Raw genomic sequence first — 21,690 nt, 5'->3', positions numbered from 1 at the left:
TCTTCTCATATCCACCAATGCTGTAACCCCATCACAGAAGGCGACCAAATTTGTCAGGCACAATTTGCCCTTAGTGAAGCCATATTGGCTGTCACCAATCAACTCCTTGTTTTCCAAGTTCTCCTCCACTTAATTTTTTAGGAACAAGTTGTCCCAGGGGGTACATATGATCCAGGAACTTACTGATGATTCACAAACATTCGAGAGAAGGAATCAAAGGAGAATTCCCCAGTGTCTCTTGGTTCAGCAGAAAGATTTTGTGCAGTATCCAGCGTAATGAAACTCTAATCCAAGCCAAAACCAACCCAGACGAATACACAGTTGCCCAAATACCATACAAAATGCATCTTTGTCTTTGAATAAAATGCGTGAAGCTAGGAAGCAGCGTACATTTTAAGTATATTACACAAGTTTTCAGATACAAGACAACACTCTTTTTGACTTTTTCCCAGCTGTATCAGTTAGCCAAATAAAAATGTATTATCTCAAAGACTTGCCCTCAGTTATTTGTGATGCTTTGCAATTGCACCTGAATACACTGACTCATTCAGTAGCTTCGAAGAAAAGTTCACTGAGAAGATTTCTATCACTTAAGAGAAGGAATTGGACAGTCCTGACTCCCCCTTGAAAAATGAAAAATCACCAACTGCTAGTTTCTGTACTCCCATTACCATGCAGATTAATGATGATGTGTTTCATTCAGGAAGTTACTGACTTATACACAGCACCAAAGTCTAGCTTTCTGAAAATGTGGTGACAATATTTCATTTACTTACTTAGTCTGTCAGAATGCACTGCCATTTTTATTTTGGTTTTGAATGTTCTTCTATTAAAAATATTTTGTGATAAGACACTATAATAAAAAAAAGGAATCTTTAACAACTATCACTTGCATTTCTAACATATTATCTCAGCATACAGCTAATGTATTAGCCACATTTTTAATCTAAGAGAAGTGTTAGAAGTTAGTGTTAGAATCTGAGAAAAAGAACTAGAATGATAAACTACCTAATTTTTGTACATTTCAGCTAATACAAAAATACTGGTCTTTTTATATAAATTATAACAAATGAAAGTATACCCACACATTTTGTAAGACAACATTTTACTTCGTAATTTTAAAATTATAATAAACATGCATATTTCAGGTTTACCTTTGTATAGAGGTGAATTCTATCAGTATTCCTGCTTGCACAAAACATAAGCCCGTCATATATTGGAAAGGTGTCTGATTTATCTACATCTCCTATAAAGAGAAACAATGTTGACATTAAAAAATATTTTTCTTCATTCATTTCATTCAGTCTACTCAGACATTAAAAATAATATTATACATGTTTTTAAGAAGTTATTTGTGGAATTTCCCAATTTGGTGTACGTGCAAAAACATTTTTGTATGAACTTTGTAAATATTTCTTTTTTTTTTTTTTTCTTCAAATGTTCAGCAATTGTGGAACAAAACCCAGGAGAATATACACCACGTGAGGATTCTGTATCTAATTCCAGAACAACAAAATAAGATACAAAGCTCAAGCAGCAAGCTATTAAGATATTTGTGTATTTTATTTTTCTCTTTCTCCTGAATTACCTATCACCTGTTTTTTGTGGCTGTCCTGAACACAATTAAATGCTGTCATAAGTTTTATTGAAACTATACAGGTTCAAGGTTGCTAGTTTGACATAGTTCTTATCTCACCCAAAAACTCTGTATTGCTTCAGGACTTGTATGGGAACATCATCAAAACTCAATACACATCCCAGGCTAAAACGAGAAAGTCATGTGCTACAGTATGTACTTCGGCCTGTCTTTCCAACGTGTAGGTTTTTATTTAAAAGTTATTTTTCATGCCAGAGGCATTTAATACAGTTTCACAATGGATATAATCTTTCTTTCATAGGAGTCCCACTTTACCTTCTCCACACTTTTTTTCACTTTCCTCAATTTCAACAGTTTCCTGTTCGCTGATTTCAACAGGTTGCTGGGTCACTGTTTCCCCCAAATCTTCATCTTCATCTCTTCTATCTTCAGCATTGCACACTGCTCTCTCTTCATTTCTTCTGGAGTCCTCTGGTAGATCTTCCTCAGTTTGGCTAGTGGGAGCTTCACAATTTCTCTCAACTGCAGAGGAAGAAACAAGAAAAGCAGTTATTTATGCTACCCGTACAAACAGGAATCTAATCAATATACATCTGGAGACAGGACTATGTAATTAACATACAAAGAAACTGCATTTTATTCTCTAATATGGTGCAACCACTTAGGAAACTAGAGCTACCTTTAATATTAGGAGAATAAAAACATGGAACAAAGTTTTCCATTTATGCAATTTCATGCCCCTAGCCCAATGTCAAAATACATGCAAAAAATAATGCAGTTAGCAATTCTATATTATATACAGTCATTGTATGCCATAAACACACAAAGCAGTTTTCCAGGCATTGATCTATACTTGTGAAATTAAGAAGTTGTCCTTACTTGAACAAGCACAGAGACTTAAATAAAATAAAAAAAAATAAAAAAGAGAACCTTACTCCTCCTTTTGCAATTGAAATGGCAAATATGGGGATAGATTTATAAAAATGTTTTATTAAGCTTCCAGATAGATTAAATAAATTTAATAAAAGATATCTACTCTGACCTGTTGGAGCAAGAAAGCCGTATTTGCCAGGTGATATCTCTCACGACAAATATACAATAGCCAAGTCAATAAAACACCTATACCACGTCATTTAGTTTTGAGAGATAAAGTTTGCCATTTAATTGGATTCAGAATAACCATAAATCTCAAGGAAAAGGAGAGCTACTTTTGCTGCAAAGAAAACTGAGCATATATTCTTCCTCACAAAATTTATATCCTGTTAACATTTATCTGAATTTTCCATTTGTTTCAAATTAGAATCATGTAAGAGATCCTTGGGGAAAGCAAAATTAAGAAGGATCACTTAACAGGTATCTGTTCATGTAAAGACACCATTCTTCATGTTTTGCCTGGATTTGAGTATATTTGTATATTAAAAATACTGTATTTTCTGAAACTAATCACAACTGAAACAAAAAATGCATATTTTTCTCTGTGGCACAGGCACAGATTACTTACCATTACTTCTTTGAGGGCAATTGCACATTTCACAGTAAGGGAGCAATTCGTTATTACTGTAAGTGCAAACACTACAATGCCAAACTTTAAATAAAGCTGTACTTTTGCTTGAAGTATTTAAGCCACAAGGAAGGACTTCATTGTTTTTTTCAGAAAACAAAGAGGGCTTTTTTCCTGTCAAAGATTTTTTCTTTTTCTTACTGGAGCTGACTGGAGGAGATCCACTTATACTTCTTGCTCTTTTAGCTTCACGTTCACAGGTACTTTCATGACAAATTGTATCCACATCACTTATTCTTGTGGAATCCAGGTATTCATTGCTCTTCTCTGCATCCTCTTCTTTTGTGACTTCAGAATATTCTGACTCATTACATAATGATTCATTACCAGAAAATATTTTGCGTTTCTTCTCAGTGGAGGATTTTGGGGAAAAGAAAGAACGTATGTCATGCTGTCTTTCCTTTTCAAACTAGGAAAGAGGAAAGAAATATGTAAACCCCACTTATAATTACTGCATCAGAAGCTGTTGAAATTATGATTTTTCTCCATTAATATTACTCTCTAATAGAAGAAGCTATTTTTAGCTTGGAGATGGAAACAAAAGTTATCTTCCTTTAAGAACAAACAGCTAGTAGAAAAAGCAATTCAACATTCCTCTTCTGTTTTGTAAAAAGTATTTTCAATATTCTCATAAGAATTCTGAAATAGGACTATCAGAAAACAAATACACAAAACTGGTACGCTATGTGCTTTTTTTGATAATGCCTATTACAATGAAAGGCTTTTAAACGTTGTTTTTAAAATAATAGCCAATTAAATTCAGTACAGTTAATAAAGCTGTAATATAAACAGAAATAACTTGGTCTTATTAGGGTGGGTCAGTCACCTAAATATAAGGACCCATCGGAAGCCTGTAGATGACATTTACACCCAACAGAGCACTTCCCCCAACGGCACCTAACTTTTAAGATGGTATTTACATTACTTTTTCCCCACTTAATGCTTCTGCATTAATAAAGTCTGCAGTGCACAGAAAGCTTAAGTGAACAACGGTTGTAATTTTTCTTTAAATGGAAGAAAAAAGAAAAAAAACAGGTTTTGAGTCTTACATGTGTAAATAAAAGTTCATTTTTGGAATCTTCTAGACTTTCATTTGGGGTCCAGGTCTCAGCAAAACTCAAAAAGTCCCATTTCTCCTTATCACCTTCTTCAGCCTGCATTTTCTCTTTCTTACCGTTCAAGGTGCTGCCTGTAACTTTGGCCTGCAGAAAGAAGACTTGCATAAAGCTTCCAAGGAATTCACAAGTTGGAATAAATTTTTACCCAGATTCACTCAATTCGCTTCCCTTGCAAACTTAATTCAGCACTCGTAAAGTAAGAAACTCTGTAGTAATTCAAAATAACTCCAGTGATTAAAACTATTCCTCTTCCAGCATCCATTTCCGCAAGAGTAACAGTAAGTAGTGTATCTAACACACAGTCTTAACATGTTTTGCTTGTCACGTAGAGACAAAGGCAGAATTAATTGAAAGAAGCAGTTCAGTGACAGAACTTGTAAGGTAAGTTGTTGATGAATTACTGATACCTGTCTGCACCATGTTTAAGGAGACTGTTAACGTATTGGACTGAGGTTTTTTTCAGAGGTACCTACAGGAATTAGAATACAGAATTTCATTCCCCAACTGAATGTCAAATACAGTTTGCAGTACTTAGATTCTTTAAGCTGTGATTACTTTTCAGCAGGAGAGGAATATATTGGCAAAAAAATGCTTGTCATTTTCTCAATATAGTAACTGTACGGACACGAACAATTGAACTGCTACAACACAGGGTTAGACAAATGCAGGACTAACAACCATAAGTCGGCGTTTGCATAAATCCTGTGTAACCACAATCTCAAACGATTCTGACAACTAGAGTTTAAAAGGCAGTTCCTTCTATGTTGACACTTCTGGAAATGTCAGAAAACAAGAGCTGACAGAACACCAACACACCTCAGTTATCAAAACAAGGCACTAATGAATCGTATCAAAGGCTATAAAAAGGTCACAAAAGCAAAACAGCTTTCTTAGTCCTGTGAACTCTCAAAGATCTTCCAAGTAAGGAAAGAAAGCAGAACAGAACTACTCTTCCTAACGACGACTGTGTAATACTTGAGGAAAACGGCAACAGAAGGTAAGATTACTGTAATCTTGGGTCTACTGAGGAAGAATTATTTGAGAATGCCTCTGCCTCTCAGAAATGAAGTTTATTTAAGGCACAACATTCATCCAATTAAAAAAAAAAAAAAACAAAACACACAACAAACTAGCTGTTATGAGCGAGCAGAAAACCTTAAGTTGAACAACCAGAGCAATAAAAAGCTAGAAGGAAGATAAAGCAAGAATCTCCTGTAGATGTGAACCATCCCATTCACCTTGGCAAAGAGTTACCTTATTTGTCTTTGGATCTTAAATGGAGAGCAAAAAGCTAAAAAAAGACTAATTCGGATCAGACATGGACATTTTGATGATTAGCAATTCTAGGTGTATCAATTCATTTTATAGTAGGACAGTGCTCCAGATAAGCAAGAATGTTACTTGGCACATGCACTTAAGTGCTATCTTAACCATAGTGAGTTCTTGATTATTTGGTTCTATTCCACACATACCTTGCGATTCAGCATTGCCCACATAAGAGTATCCATTGTTCCTTTTGCAATAAGGAAATGAATATTCACAGAACTGCACTGCCCAATTCGGTGTGCTCTGTCTTCTGCTTGCTTAATATGGCCTGGATCCCAATATAATTCAGCAAACACAACATGAGTAGCAGCCGTGAAAGTTAAACCCTAAACAAAATAAGTAAATGCATTTTAGAAAAAAGATTTCACACACAAACAACTGAATATCTGAAGTAAAAGAAAGCTAAAGGTTGTACAATACATTTTTATACGGAATTAAGAGGGACCACCTGGACAGCAGATGGGCCTATTACACTGATTTCTTCCTTGGGCCTCGGATGGATATAAGTAAGATTCAAAAAATACTTCAATTTTGTGAAAAGACTGCATACTGCTTTTCATTACGGAAGTAACATTTATTTCTTATTAATCCGTTACTTTCAGAGAAATAGAGCTTTTACTAGTTTTTCAAGAATGAAATGGTGCTGCTTATCTTGATTTTGCTCAAGTAATTTCAACAGAGGCTTAAAACAGTTAACATGATTAGTGAAAAAAAAATGAATACATGAGTCTACAGAAGATGTATAGCATGAAGACAAATTGCCCTCAGTAAATAAATTGCCCTCAATAAATCACTTTAGTCACCAATGACTTTAGTACCTATAGTCTTCAGGTTTCTTACTTCACATATTTTCTTTTTTGTCCTACCTGACCAGCTGCCTGAATACTCAAAATAGCAACCCGAGTATCAGGATCCTTCTGAAACTGATTAACAAGATGGATTCTTTCTGCGGAAGGAACGCTTCCATCTATTCGTATGTAGCGAACCTAGAACATATCATAACAGAGACAAAATAAAATTATCAGTGCCCATTTTTGGACCCAATCATCCTCTGTCCCCCCGTAAAAATATGAAAACATCTGTTCTATTCCTATCATGGGAACAGGGATACATCAGTACTCTTTCGCCCTTTGATTTACAATTAAGCCTCTATCTAGAGAAGTGTAGACTTAGCATTCCCTGTTTACAAAAGAAGACAGAACGAACATGGGGTCTTAAAATGGAATACTCCGCAGAAGAATCTGTAATTTCCCTGACATGATTTATTAAAATTCCAAGCACTTGCAAAATAATAATAAAAAAAATCACAAAGTTAGCCACCATTCCCTAGCAATGGTTGAGAGTCCATAATCAAAATAATACGAAGGTTGTTTGCAAACATTTTTACTGCTTTGAATTTGATGTTCAGGTGAGATGATAGTGTTCTTAAAAAAAAAAAAAGTAGACAGAAGCACATTGGTAGAAAAACTTGGGAAACAACTGCCTACAACACTGATTCAATAATAATAAAGTATCATACCAGATATGAGTGTTTACATTATCCTTAAACACAAAACAGTTCTTCAAAATCACATGTTCCCTTTTAATCCAGTGGCACTGATCCGTATATACTTAAAATCCATAAATTCCTGTACACACAAGTAGTTCTACTGAACTCAAACGCAGCTCACATGCATTTGCAAAGTCTCAAGTTAAATTTGTGCGCACATTTGTTAAATCATTACCTTCTTTTCTATAACTGCCTCTGTACAGGCTTGAAGCATGCTTAAGTGATGAGCAAAAACTAGAAACTTCAGTTTGTCGTTTTCAAGCATCATTTTGATATAGTCCTTTACTGCTCCTGCCTGGATTAAGAGAGTGCATTTTCATTAGTCAGACATACAGAATGTTCAAAAAGACAGTTTTTTATTTTAATGTCTTTCAATTTCTTGTAATACGAGAAGGTAAATTCCCATACTTTTTGTTATCCATTTAGGACTTTATCAAACACTAACATTGTTAAGTATAAAATTATTCAAATTAATTTTGTTCAAAAAAAATAGGTTTCTCGAAGACATAAAGTTGTGCTATCTCACCCCTTCAGAGAAAAAAACCCAAACACATCTATCCTCAAAAGATCACATCATTACATGGCACTTCTTCCAGATTAAGATGTAAATAAACCCCCTTTTAGTTACAACATCATTATCTGATGTTTTAAGCCGTATTTAAAAAAACAAAGCTGATTTCTGCCCAAACATATTTCAGATGGACAAGGTATTGTTTAATCAGAACTTCCGTATCTGCACCCACATAAAGCCATGTATCAAAACTGAAAGAATAATTTTGATACTTTCATGATACTGTAATCATAAAATATTGCTCTATTTAAACATTCATAGAATTCTTTTGTGACAAATATAATTTTCAATAGCTTTTACAAAAACTATTAAAGTAATAATGACAGTTAATAATAAAATTTATCAGCGATCAATGATTAACGCAATACCCACTGGATGCAATACCCCATAAATCGATTACCAGGGGGGAGAGACTAGAAAAGTGGGGAGAAAATAGCAACAGAACCACAGTGATATTTTTAAGAGAAGGAGAAAAAAATTTGGAGTTGATCAGATTCTCAACTCTTACTGCTCCAGCAGCCTGCAGAACTCTTTTTTCTATCCTTTTCTAAAAATAGGTTAGCATAATGAAGACTGATAGCAGGGTAAAAAGTAGGCATGTAAAAGATTGTAGTTATTAACTTGTTTTTCCTTACATCTTAAGCTACAGTACAGAAGGAAAATACAGAACAGAGGGTCCCATTTGATAAAACAGAAAGAGACCAGCCAGAGGTGATTGTTATTTTACATTTGTCCATGGGGAGAACCAGTACTGACAGAATGCAGTCTGCGTAAAGGCTGCATCAGCGCTGTCCCGGGTCAGCTGCGGCAGCCGTCGACACACAGGTATGGGTATGTCCCTGAAGTACCCACCCTCAGTATATCCCTAAGTCGCTGAGATGCATTTAGTGGTGTTGGGAGACTACGCCTGGACAGTCTCAGCCAGCTTGGTGGCTATCTAATCAGTAACAGTTTTAACACTTAGCTGAGGTAATTATAATGGGGTTCAGCCTATTCCATAAACATACCAGGAAAAAGAGTGTTTCTCCACATCGCAATTATAAAACAAACCAACCAACCTCATCTACTATTTAATTTAGGCCAATACAACTACTTTTATTAAGTTAGAAACAGACTGAGTATTTTAAATATATTAAGAAAAGACTTCCACGCTTACCTTGGCAATGGCTGTTTCTTTATACATGCGTGTGATTAGATTCATGACTTGAGAAAAGTGGCTTTCAGTGGCATCTGCATTCAGATTTCTCATTAATTTCTCCCACTCTGCAAAAGTGGTATTCAAATTCTAATTGGCAGAAGAGATCAGTGGTTAGATATATAGTATAAAGCATGTTCTACCTCAACATGTACATTTCAAGCATGAGATGTTTAGGACCTGAGTACTTTTGAGAACTCTACGAAATTTGTCTATAAGTAACTGTAGGATTCAAAATCTAAAGAAAAGGAAGACAGAAAGGAAGAAGACTGAACTGAAATTAGAGCAAATCTCATCATTATCTGATGCCAAAAGTTTTACATAGTCATGTTCTTCATGTTATTATTTTAAAAAAATAACATATGCTATTCTATATATTCACATATTCTTCATAACTACAAATAATACACATGCATACATATAAATACATATGAATACATAGATATTTCTATTTACTAACAAATGTGTTTTTAGCAAAAGTGGGAAATCTACCTTAGCTGTGGCTTGTGGGAGGTCAAATGGAATACGTTGCCTAACTTTGGGAGGCAACTGAGTTAGAACATCATTCTTCAATCTTCTGATCATTATTTCACTTAAAAGTTGATGTAGTTCTTCTAAATTTGAAGCTCCTCTACAGTCCCATTGAGTTCTTTTCCCAAAAAACCTGGGAAAAAAAAAAAAAGAAAATCAACACCTGAGGATGAAAACGAGCTCCTTCAAATTCACTAGAAGCTTTCAGTACATAATTAATTTTAAAACACACTGTTAGCTATGACGTTGTGCTGGATAGCAACAGCCAGTGTTCCTGTTTACGCCAGAGATGATTGCTTTCTGTCTGGTTCCTTCTAACACTAAAGTCAGAGCTGTTTTAACTTCCCAGCAGATACTGCTGCCCATAGGCATTACTACCCATCAGATCCTCTCTCCCATCCTCTCTCCCATCCTCTCTCCCATCCCAGCTACACTTCCCTTTCTACAGGAAGTATCATTCAGGTATCATTTTATAACTCTTGTTTCAGTGGACTAATGAGAAGACTACATCACCACAAGAATGCTCTTTATTATATTATAGATGGGAACAACTGATAGGGAAACTGTCAATGAAAGCTGCAAATATCACCATTAATATTTCTTTGTTTCCCCCTCCCTGAGAATTCCCACCTAATTACATTCAGAGACAGGATTTAAAGCTAAAGGTACCAGTTTTAAATGTAATACTATTTAATGAGCAAGGTTAAATAGAAGAAGTAGATTTAAGGTTAAAAATGTAAAGGTTGAAAAGAGAAAGAATTTATTAACTTAGTCTTCCTTTTTCTTCCTTTGCTTTGTTGTTTTTAAGACAGTGTTGCAGCAAGAACAGCAGCTTTTCCCTGTTGATATTGCCAAGAGATAACAAAATAACGAGCACAACAGATTTTGCTGCCTTTGGAGAAAAGCCCAGGTAGCATTTTCCAAGGCCAGGAGAGTATGTTGCAGCATGTAATTTTACTGGTAAATTTTTTTTTTTTAAATAATATCATTTAGAGAATTTTAAGCCTTACTGAGCCTATCAACGATGTTCTAGTTGGCTGCCTATAATCATTTGGGAAAGGGGCTGAGGGACTCACTTCTACACTGATGAAGTATTGGCATAACACACTCAGAATGATACATAGATGGAAGACAGCAACATCTTTTGCTCATATCCCTTCTTTGGTCTATTTATATGGCTGTCCTTAGACAGGTTTCCTCCCTCCAGCTTGAGCATTAGGGATATAAAAGAAATGGTAGGCAAAACCTCACAGAAATACTTTGGACCTCTTTAGAAACAGGTGTCTAAGAACACCTAAGTAAAAACATTCACAACATTTCACAGAAAGTGCTGCATAAAATAATCCTATCAAGTTTATTTCCACAGGATGTTTTGTTTCAGCCAAGTCACGAAGACAAAGTTATTTATTGAAAGCTTGCCAAACCCTGAACTTGATTTTTATTACATTTATGGTTTTCCAAAAATAAGATAATCATCTATGATTGAGTAGCTAACCATGCTGTACCCACGCACACTTGTGGTGTGAAAATTACAGATGCATTCAGTCAAAACACCATGGAAAAAATAGCATTTCTCTCTGTCTGAAAATTAGCACTCTTCCATGTTATTTGAAGTTAAATGCTGATAAAATGCATATGATGGAGGGAGAAAAACAAGTTATATGAAAATGAAACCATGTAATTATCATTGTAAAAATTAAATCTAAATGCTAGCCAATTTAGCTGACAAAATCTATTGTTTTTAATATATGCAAAGTTGTAGATAATTAATTTTTTAGCTAAGAAACATTTTAAAGGTTCTTCCCTTCTCATAACTTCTTTCATTCCAGATTGTAACATAGATTCAGAGGGGTAGAAGTAAGCATTTTAAATCAGAGCTTCTTCTATCCCCTCTATTTTAGAATATAGCTAGAGAAATCACTCATTAAACTAAAGCTGAGGGAAGCAAGTCAGAGGGAAATGAATCCTCCTTAGTAACTTAAAGCACATGAAACACGAAAATTCATGAAAGATGCAAGGGATAAAAATGGGTTAAAATTCATTAGGCATACATGAAACACGAAAATTCATGAAAGATGCAAGGGATAAAAATGGGTTAAAATTCATTAGGCATACATGTGGGAAAATGTGTAATGAGCAATGTTACCCAGCAAATTGGAGGCAAGGTGATGGACAAGAACTTGCAATGCCTATATTCGATCCCTCAAACAGAATTACACACACACTACCGTGCTTTTGGGAGTTTTATACCTTTACTTTTACTCAGTCAATCTGTAAAATACAGAGACAACTGTTGGACTTTTTTTTCCACCCAAGTATGGTGGAATAGCAAAAAGACTGGATCCCATAATAAAGAGAGATGTACATTATTACATGATACGAGCAGAAGACTGAGAGTCAGAAACTCCTAAGTTTCAGCTGTAGCTGAAACTCCAGCTCTAAAGGTAAAACCTATACGCTTCACACTAATGACAGTAGATTTGTAAATCATTTTACTTAACAGAATGCTGGCACTTAAAGTTTATTTCAAACTTTAATAGCTTCTAATTTTGTCCTCAAATAAAGTCTCCTGTCAACTCAATCCTTTTCCCAATCCTCTTTGATGGAGGAGATGGTATCTGACCCTGAGTTTCCAAGCAAGATGGTACGATACAGCAATAGAGGTACTACTTACTGATTCTCTCACTTCACATGAGAAGAAAATCAAAGACACTCATAGGAAAATAAACGAGCAAGTACAGTAATACCTGACACGAGCATTGCAGTATTTTTTTGCATATTCACTCCAAGTTCCAAATCTTCTTGGAAACAGTGCCTCAATCTGCATGAAAAGCTGTATAATAAAAATAGTGATAGTGAAAAATTGCCTGCAAATGTAAGACTATTCAGAAATGATTACTACATGATTATAGTGTTAAGTTTACATTCAATAATTGCACAAAAAATAACACAGCTTGGCACACATGCGAAAGACATTCCATAGGAGTATACATGTGTTTTGAGACCGGACAGTTGTGGGAAGCCCCCAAAGAACAGAGCACCCTGAACACCGTAGCGCAGTGCTGACAACTTGAAAAAAGATACTGAAGATGAAAACATGCATGAGAAGATGTTATTCCTAAAAATACAATTTTTGTAATTTGGCAGGTACATGGGCTTCTGCAAAGCTTCAGTGCAGGTATACCATGAACAGTCTGCTGCTTAAAATACATGAAAAACCTACTCATTCTTAAGTTTTACTTAAAAAAAAAATAGTATCAATACAGACCAGAAATTTCACACCTTTCTTCCTGGTTGAGTAACAGGAGGTAAATATCAGTTTAGACAACCTTAGCTGGAAAGAATCCTACTTTACAAGATGTTTTACTGTCAAAGCTTTCTGGATTCAAAGCTCACTACTAGATCCAAAACACTGTTGAAGGGTAGCAAGGGCAGCATAGAAACAACAGTAATATGGAAGGCTGTCTCCTAAATGCACTTCCCTGCTATCCTCTTAAGTCTACTGTACATCACTTCTGCCATTTAAGCTTTCATATTACCTAATCACATGCTAGTGACCTCTCCCAAAAAGAAAATTACTACAGCCTTATTTTGTTCTTCACAGGCTTCTTTCAAGACAGAAAAAAACCAAACCCACCAACCCCAAACAAACTGATTTATTCACCCAAGTGAAATGCTGCTATTTTGACATAGATCTAGGCCAAACAAGAAACTGCCTGTAATTATTTGCTATAAATGTGCATAAATATAAATTAATAATGCTTTCCATTTTCTACACATATTCTATTTAAAGACTTCATAGAAAGATTCTGCTTATGACACAAAACTGATTAAAGAGAAATAATGCTTTTTTACACTCTGCCTTATAAGCCATGGCAGAACTTTGGTATCGCTATAAAAAAGTCTCAAATTGTTTTCCATTTGGTCATGAATTTTGACTCCATTACTGTGATCAAGGACAGCTTGTATGGAATTTCCTTTGAAGACCTTTAGCAATGTTGTTTACCGGTCTTGGTATCAATGCACTGTATAGAAGTATAACACTTTCTGACTTCAGTTCTTCTTCCAGGGTTGGTTGCAATGTCTTTGGTACATGTGCAGGAAGTTTCACAATTATCCACACCCACAGATATAAATATCTGTTCTAAAGTTTTAAGCAAACCTCATAATATACCAAGCCCTTTTTAATACAGTGGATATCTTTCTCAAGTTATAACCACTCTGAACCAACTAAATTATTCAAGGGTTTTGGCATTAAGTTCTATTTACACAACAAGAAACTCTAAAGTGTAATGTATTACTTATATAGCCCTTGTAAGTTCCCTGGATACAAATAATCTCTTATATTGTATTTATTTCCACATTTGATAAATAAAGGCAGTTTTCTTTTATTTTTTCCACTTATGCAATACAAGTAAACGTTAGGAATATTCAAAAGACCAGTGATAAACAAAGGACTTCCTATATCAGATGATGAAGTAGAAGATTTAATTCAAGTTCTTGTCCACCAAGGACTCTCTTACCCAGCAGAAACAAATAATTCTCTACTTAGGCTCTTTATTTTCTATTTCACCCAATGGTCAGTCTGTTACATGTGAGATTAAATTCTTATAAGAAACACTGTCTCAAGTCACCTGTGCATGAGCTTGAAACAAGTCTGTAAAACATCAATATAATAAACTCAAACTAAAAGACATTGTTTTAGTTTCTTATACTTGTGCTTCCTAATGCAGCTAGTGCATTTGTTTGATGTCATACTGCATGTAATTGTATATATTCAAGAAGACTAGAAAATTGTTCATTTATTACTGATACCATTCTTAAAAAAAACAAACCAAAACCAAAACACAACACGTCAAATACCTCTTCAGGTCTTCCTAGAGCAGGAGTTCCAGTGAGAAGAATAGCTCTAAGAGCTTTCTGCACAATTGGCAACAGAATCTTGCTGCGGGTGGCATTTCTGGATTTCATATAGTGCGATTCATCAATCACAACTACCTTAAAGTTCTGCCTGTACAAAGTGTCTACTAAAGTCTGTGCATCAGAAGTTAACAGGCCATACCCCAGAATCGTTACTTTGCTGGTTGATATTCTCCTAGAAGAGAAAATCCAAAAGTTTTCTTAGTAAATGCTAGTTGTAGGAAAATTAATATAACAAAGGAATTATACCAAACTAATTTTTCTGAAGAAGGTATGTATGACACCTTTTGGATTGATTAATTAGTGGGCTGTCAGGCTAATAACAGCTTTTGGTGTTTAAAACATTCTAGCATCTCACACTTACAAATCACATACATTTCATAACCATTTTCAGAAGACATCTATTGCATTTAAAAGGAAGTTCATTTATCTGGTTGCATTGCTTCAACTTGTGCTCCTTTCCAGAGTATCGCATGGGACAAATGCACTTTCTGGATAGAAAGTTACACACACAAGTCAGATCATTATGAGCACACTTTGTAAACGGCGCCTGAACACCTGATGTAATAATGTTTATATGCAAGCAATCTACTGCTCTGTGTACAAGGGTCACCTTACCAGTAGCCTAAGATGACTAACTAGACTGGTTTTGAGTATTTGGGTACTGTAAAAGTACAGTCTGGGCTGAACCTCACCACCTGAAAAAAACATTCATATCAGAGCTGTCTATCCAGCTTTTTTGCTCAAAGAAGCTCAAAGAAGCTTTGAAGAAAACAAAAAAATGGAAGCAGGGAATCAACAAGCCACAAGATGAAAAATTAGTATGAAGCTGGAAAGGAACTTCTTACAATAAATTTGAAGACTTAAATAGGCCCAAGGCACAAATTGATTTTAATATCACTAGAGAGCACTGTGGCCCTTCGGGAGCCTTTGAGCAGCACAGGAACTCTTAAAGTTGCTAAGACAAACAAGTCACCAGAATGAGAGCCATAGCTGGTCTACGCATCTGTCAGACACTACCGCTCTGCTGGCATGATTTTTATTTGTTCTCCAGTGGCAACAGATCAAAAAAATAACTAAATTTAAGTTTCCTTGAGTATTTAAGGGGAAGAAAGTATGTGCGTGTGGACATTCATGCTTCTGGATATGGAAGAAGAGGCAATGGTTAGAGCACTGACACTCTGGTCAATGCATTATAAACTCTGGCTGTTACTGTATAGATAAATGTAGCAATCAGGAAAACAAGAATCTCCCCTATCCCTTTGTGAAGGGTAGATAAAAAAAACTACAAATAAAATTATTTATTCTTAGTGGAACCAATTTATTCAAGAAAAATCCAATTTAAAATTTAGTTAGAAATTTTAAGAACCTAAATTGATGGCTACGTATATTTTAACCTGTTTAAATGAAGAAGTGAAACAACATTCAAGGAGTAAATTTCATTGCTGAAGTTTTGAAGAAAAGCGAAGTACTGAACTGAGGGAAATCAAAGCTGAACATATGGAAGCAGAATTTAACAAAATGCTAAACCAAGTTTGGCAGCTGTATTTTTGCATTTGCATTTTCTTGCAAATGTGTAAAACACTTTTTAATGTTAAAATATTAATTAGCTCAACAGCTACCTCACTTATAGCTAGGAAGCCTCTCGGGAGTTAAACAAGCAGAAACCCAAGTTTTCCTCTTCCCTTGTTGTTGAATAAAAGCAAGTGATAATGGTTAAGGTCTACTCCTTTTAAAAATCTTAAGGATAAAATGAACAGAGTTCTTTTGCTGTTATTTCCCTTATTCCACATTTCTTCTTTCTACATTCAGCACGATAAGCATTAAGTTTGTGCGCATTTCAGCTAAATAGCTTTAAAAAAAAGGCTCATTGGAGCCTTACTTTAGTTCCTATATTCCTATGATAAATTAAATTTGACTATCAGTAGCAACTACCCCTTGATTAAGCTTTTAAAATGCATTTTCAGTTGGATTTCTCTGGTTACCACAAGGAAGGTTCCAAGCTACTGTCTAGTCTGCACATCTTGGTGGTCAAGTCACTTTCTGATACTCCCCAGACAACATGAAGATCAGTCTCCCTTATTCAGAAGTTTTAGAACAACATCTAGACATTACCATGAAATCAACCAAGTCATTTACAGTAAAGCAGACTAAAAAATACCCTTGTAATTCGGTCTAATAACACACAAGACTTACAATCTCTCCTTGATGAATTCATGCTATTAAGTCTAAAGATAGAAAGTCTAGGTCATGATGATATTTTCAGTTATTTAGAGAATACTTTAACTTATAAATTTTCCTCAGTGCGCTAAATAGAATTTTAACAGTGATTACTTCCTTGTTTTGTAATATATACCAGAAGTTTTCAAAAAAAAGTGTTCAAAATGTTTTACACAAGCTAACAAACACAAGCTAATTCATCAGAGTTGAGAAATAACTGTGTATGTTCAATTTGAGACACACTGAAGTAATTTTCAGCAGACAAGCACTTGCTACTTTGCAAAAACCAGAGCTATCAATTTCAAAGTAGATGAGTAACTACCATAATATAATAATACAAAACTGGAGGAGTGGCTGATATGTCAGAGGGTCATGCTGCCATCCAGAGGGACCTTGACAGGCTGGAGAAATGGGCTGACAGGAACCTCATGCAGTTCAACAAGGAGAAGTGCACAGTCCTGCGTCTGGGGAGGAACAACCCCGTGCAACAATATATGCTGGCCACCCAGCTGGAAAGCAGCTTAGCAGAAAAGGACATGGGTGTCCAAGTGGACACCAAGTTGAATGTGAGCCAGCGCTGTGCCTTTGCAGCAAAGAGAGTGAATGGTACCCTCAGCTGCATTAGGCAAAGTATTGCCTGCAGGTTGAGGGAGGTGATTCTTCCCCTGTACTCAGCACTGGTGAGGCCACACCTAGAATGCTGTGTCCACTTCTGGGCACCTCAGTACAAGAGAGACATGGATGTACTGGAAAGAGTACAACGAAGGGCCATGAAGGCGATTAAGGGACTGGAGCACCTCTCCTACGAGGAAAGGCTGACTGGGACTGTTTAGCCTAGCGATGAGAAGGCTTGGTGGGGATCTCATTAACGTATTTAAATACCTGAAGGGAGGGTGCAAAGAGGACGGAGCCAGGCTCCTTTCCTTTGTGCCCAGTGGCAGGACCAGAGGCAATGGGCACGAACTGAAACACAGGAGGTTCCCTCTGAATATCAGGAAACACTTTTTTTTTTTTAACTGCAGCAGTGACTGAGCACTGGAACAGGTTGCCCAGAGAGGTTGTGGGGTCTGCATCCTTGGAGATATTAAAAAAACACCTGGACACAGTCCTGGGCAACCAGCTCTAGGTGGCCCTGCTTGAGCAGAGGGTGTTGAACAAGCCTTTCTATAGAAGAATAACGAACTTTACTCACCCAGTATCAGTTTTGTTCTGAATGATGCTAATATCATCTGGAGAGAGTTCTGGAATCCACTTCTCCATCTCGTCAACCCAAGGGTATCTCAGAGATGAAGGCACTACAATTAAGAGAGGCCATTCGTTTTTATAGTAATAGGAAATTGCAATTGCTTGAATTGTTTTACCTAGCCCCATCTGGGAAAAGAAAAGAAAAGAAAAAATTAAAAATAGAAGGGTCTGCTCAGAAAGCATATTCCATTCAGAAGAGCCAAAAATATTTTACAAAGACAGAACCAGATAAAGAAAACAAAGCCAAAGGGCTAGTTACATCATATCTATTTCATTATGAATTTGTTACCACAGATCATCTTTTATGAAAGAAATGCTTCTCTTTAAATGGATTAGTACATATGTTATACCCAATTAGCTCATTAAAGCTAAAAGAAGCATTTCCATTCATTTCAGAAGATTTTCTGTTCAGGGCCTTAGTAGGGTAGACTATAAAGATCAACCTCTAACTTGGTAAGCTACCAAAAACATGTTAAAAAGACTAGGCAAAGGAAAGAAAAATATGGGATGTCTTCTTAACGTGAAAATTACAACTTAGGACAAAGTTGCACAGGCAACTGAAGAACAAAGGAAGATCTATATGAAGAACTCTGCTTTTGACCCACTAGGTCAACGAAAAGAAACTACTGCTTTCATCCACCATAGCTAATAGTTTCTCTTTATTCTGTAACACAAAAGAGGAAGTCCACCTAGTGGAGAACTGAGATTTACAGACAAGATGAAGGGTAAAGAGACAATACATAGATATATATTTAACAAGAAAGTACTTGCTTCATATTGTTGAGGTAGGAACACTCCCATCTAATGAGTTATGAATATAGATAGCAAGAGATGAATACAGGATCCAGAATTTAGGGTTTTGTTTAAAAAAATAAAACCCCCAAGATTTATCAAAGAATGCAGCTATTTTCTCTACTTGTTCAACATGGCAAGAGATAGTTCCAGACTCCTGTTAAGCACTAAAGCAGAGACTGGCCTTAAAATATTCTGTTCAGATTTTCCAGAGTTCAGTGGATATTTGAGTTGATTTGCTGCTATCTAACTACTCATGGTACAGACATAAAAGAACAACTTACTTATATCCTCAGTATTGAGTTTAAATGGGCTGGTGTAATGATATCACAAGGAGATTTCCCAGGTATAGAAGAAAACATAATGAATATTTCTACTATTTCTAGAAAGAAAAACAATCAGAGAACTACTGTGATACTAAGTTTTCATTAAAAACTGCCAAGATTTCATTAACATTTTCCTGCAAGCCCCCCTTGTGTCACCAGTAGTGCTTGAGACAGCTGAAAACAAACCGGGGGGTGGGGTGGGGGGGTGGGGGTGGGGGGGCAGGGGTATAAAAAAAATTTCATTTTTAGTTTGTTGCCACACTTGTCTCCCTAACTCAGACTGCCCCGTCACTGGTACACTGGTGATGATCCAGGTAACTGAGTTGAAATGAGCAGGGACTAAAAGGCAGGTCTCTTGGCAGTAGTGCACCCACAACTGAATCTAAATCCCATATAGCTGATCACCAGTCTAGATCATAAAAATCTGAGAGACAAGAAACATTCTAGAAAATATTATGGTCTTTGTTTCTCAGTCATGAAAATGGATGCCATGGAAAACCTGAAATTTTTTGGGGAAAAATGTTGTCTGTCCCTACTCCAAGAAAGAATGGCAACATATTTTTAGAATACCTTTCAAAAAGATACTATTATTATTATACTTTAATCCTTACTAAATTACATAATCCAGGTGTATATATAGTAATTATGTGGTCTCTAGTTTTCACACATAACTTCTTTTTTTATATAAGTTCACAATACTGATGTTTTCTTCTACCAACATTTGCTTCTTATTTTAGAGATATGTCAACTTGCACAAGATACACACCACTGCACAATACTTCCTCCAATGCCAGACCTATTGTCATTATGAAATATACATTATTTACTTTGGAATAAATGTATCTTGCAGTACTATTTATTGCCAACATAATTAAACACAGTTTATTTTCTCATTCAAGGAAGGAAATAAGAAACTTTTAATAAACAAATAGCTACTGCTGATATTTCAGTTTTTCCAAAGTTTCCCTTTTCTCCTTCCCGAATGCTTTTGTATTCTCTCCAGTTTCCAGAAATCTCACATTCTATGCTAGGATAGTTTATCTCCAGCTGTAATGAGGTTTTCATAGTATGAGGAGATGCTTTAGCCCAGTAATCCATCTCTCTCTCCCTCTCCCCCCCAGTGTTTCAAGAACAACCAAAATAGAATTGGGATACTATATAAATCCCCAAACATTACCTCTTTTTCAGTAAGGTTTTATATACTGACAACACATCAAGAACTTTATTACAAAGATGTTTTATCTGTGGGAGGAAATGCTGGACTCAAATTTCTCTAATATGGAATAAAACATACATTTTCAAATGTATGGAAGTAATGAATGTCACTATTACTACTTGATCAGTACATTTAAGAAAATTCATCTTTGGAAGGCATATCTGTTCAAAATCCACGTCTTTAGGCCAGGAATATCCCCTAATCCATTAAAAATAGCTAGCTATGCAATTATAAAGTGCTAAAAAATAAAAAATATTTAAAAATCAACTGAGGTAATATTTTTAAGATTTAACAATACAAGCGATTTAACCTACCTAAACACAATTAAAAGTAAACTTCTAAGTTTTCTCAAAGATTCTTTTAAGCTTATGTCAGGTTTCATTTTTTTTCCCCACCTAGATATTTTCAGACTATCTGCTGAGCATCACAGGAATTAGGCTTTTTTCATTACCAACCTTTCTGCCCACATCTCTCAAACAAAAAAGGTTAACATCGGCATGAAGTACATAAAAACAAGAAAAATGGAGTTAGAGGAACAGGAACATTACTTACCTCATCAGCAATCATACACCTAAATAAGAAACAAGAAGAGAGAGGAAAAAAATCAGAAATTAATAGTAAATACAACACATAAATCAATACGTACAAATTGTTTACTATAAATTTAAGTTATGAATTTACTGAATCAATAAAAGGAAAAAAGGTAGCCTTCACTTCTACATGTATCAACTACAAAAAGTAAATTTGGTATGAATTTGAAAGTAAGTATGCCAACTATTCTAAAAACATATTCAATTTGTTAGCATTACTGAAGAACTTGCATTGTAAAATTGAATTGCTGCTATTGGTCTAGTGCTATATTAATTGTAAACTTAAGAGACATTTTCAAGGCAAGAAGTGCATCTTCTATTTATTTTGTCTTTCAGAAACAGCGATGTTTTTGCTGCTTCATGATTAAGGATTATTTATGTATCAGACTGATTTTAAAAAGCTGCTTTCCAGAGCTGTCACACTTGTGTTGAAATAGAAACAAGACACTCCCTCTCCCCCACCAATTGTGCTAGCTAAAGTATTAGAAAATTAACTTGATTTTTTTCCCATTTTGGAGTCACTTAGTTAATGCTGCTCTATGTAAAGACAATGACAACTCCAAGTCCCAGTCAAAACCAGTGAATTCTGTTCAGCATATTTACGTTTTCTAAACTTTAAATGTCATCTTTGATATTAATTTCTTACAGGTATTTTAAGTTATTTAGTTTATTTCAGTTATTTAGTACGTATATTCTTAACTCAAGTAGGGTCTAGGGAACTTAAATGTTTCTAACCCATGCAAGCTTCTTCATCAAATCTTTGAGACTGGATGAGGGACAAAGAAAATGATTTGATGGATATTTAGTTAAGCCATTAAATGGATGATGCTATATCTTTCCAAATACGTACCCTCAGCTATTTTACAAACTCAGCTCTCAGCTATTTCACATACTTTTACCTCCACGACTTTACAAACTTTTCCAACATGGAAA

General features: G+C 35.4%; 1 protein-coding gene across 1 annotated transcript in view; it reads right to left on the bottom strand.

The window, feature by feature from the left end:
• ZRANB3 (zinc finger RANBP2-type containing 3) overlaps positions 1-21,690 on the bottom strand; it is a 46,882-nt gene that overhangs the window by 9,673 nt on the left and 15,519 nt on the right. The window contains exons 2-14 of the mRNA XM_059820340.1: positions 20,720-20,738; positions 17,781-17,959; positions 14,312-14,543; positions 12,196-12,281; positions 9,410-9,581; positions 8,879-9,007; positions 7,327-7,446; positions 6,469-6,588; positions 5,749-5,928; positions 4,208-4,360; positions 3,099-3,567; positions 1,913-2,119; positions 1,155-1,237 (exon numbers count right to left, since the gene is read on the bottom strand). Of these exons, the coding sequence (XP_059676323.1) occupies positions 1,155-1,237; positions 1,913-2,119; positions 3,099-3,567; positions 4,208-4,360; positions 5,749-5,928; positions 6,469-6,588; positions 7,327-7,446; positions 8,879-9,007; positions 9,410-9,581; positions 12,196-12,281; positions 14,312-14,543; positions 17,781-17,959; positions 20,720-20,738 (2,149 nt within the window). The remainder of the gene's footprint in view (positions 1-1,154; positions 1,238-1,912; positions 2,120-3,098; positions 3,568-4,207; positions 4,361-5,748; positions 5,929-6,468; positions 6,589-7,326; positions 7,447-8,878; positions 9,008-9,409; positions 9,582-12,195; positions 12,282-14,311; positions 14,544-17,780; positions 17,960-20,719; positions 20,739-21,690) is intronic.

The sequence above is a fragment of the Gavia stellata genome, chromosome 8 (genome assembly GCF_030936135.1).
Source record: "Gavia stellata isolate bGavSte3 chromosome 8, bGavSte3.hap2, whole genome shotgun sequence".
Classification (NCBI taxonomy): domain Eukaryota; kingdom Metazoa; phylum Chordata; class Aves; order Gaviiformes; family Gaviidae; genus Gavia; species Gavia stellata.
The sequence above is the reverse complement of the archived record's forward strand: the minus strand, read 5'-3'. Positions and strand labels throughout refer to the sequence as shown.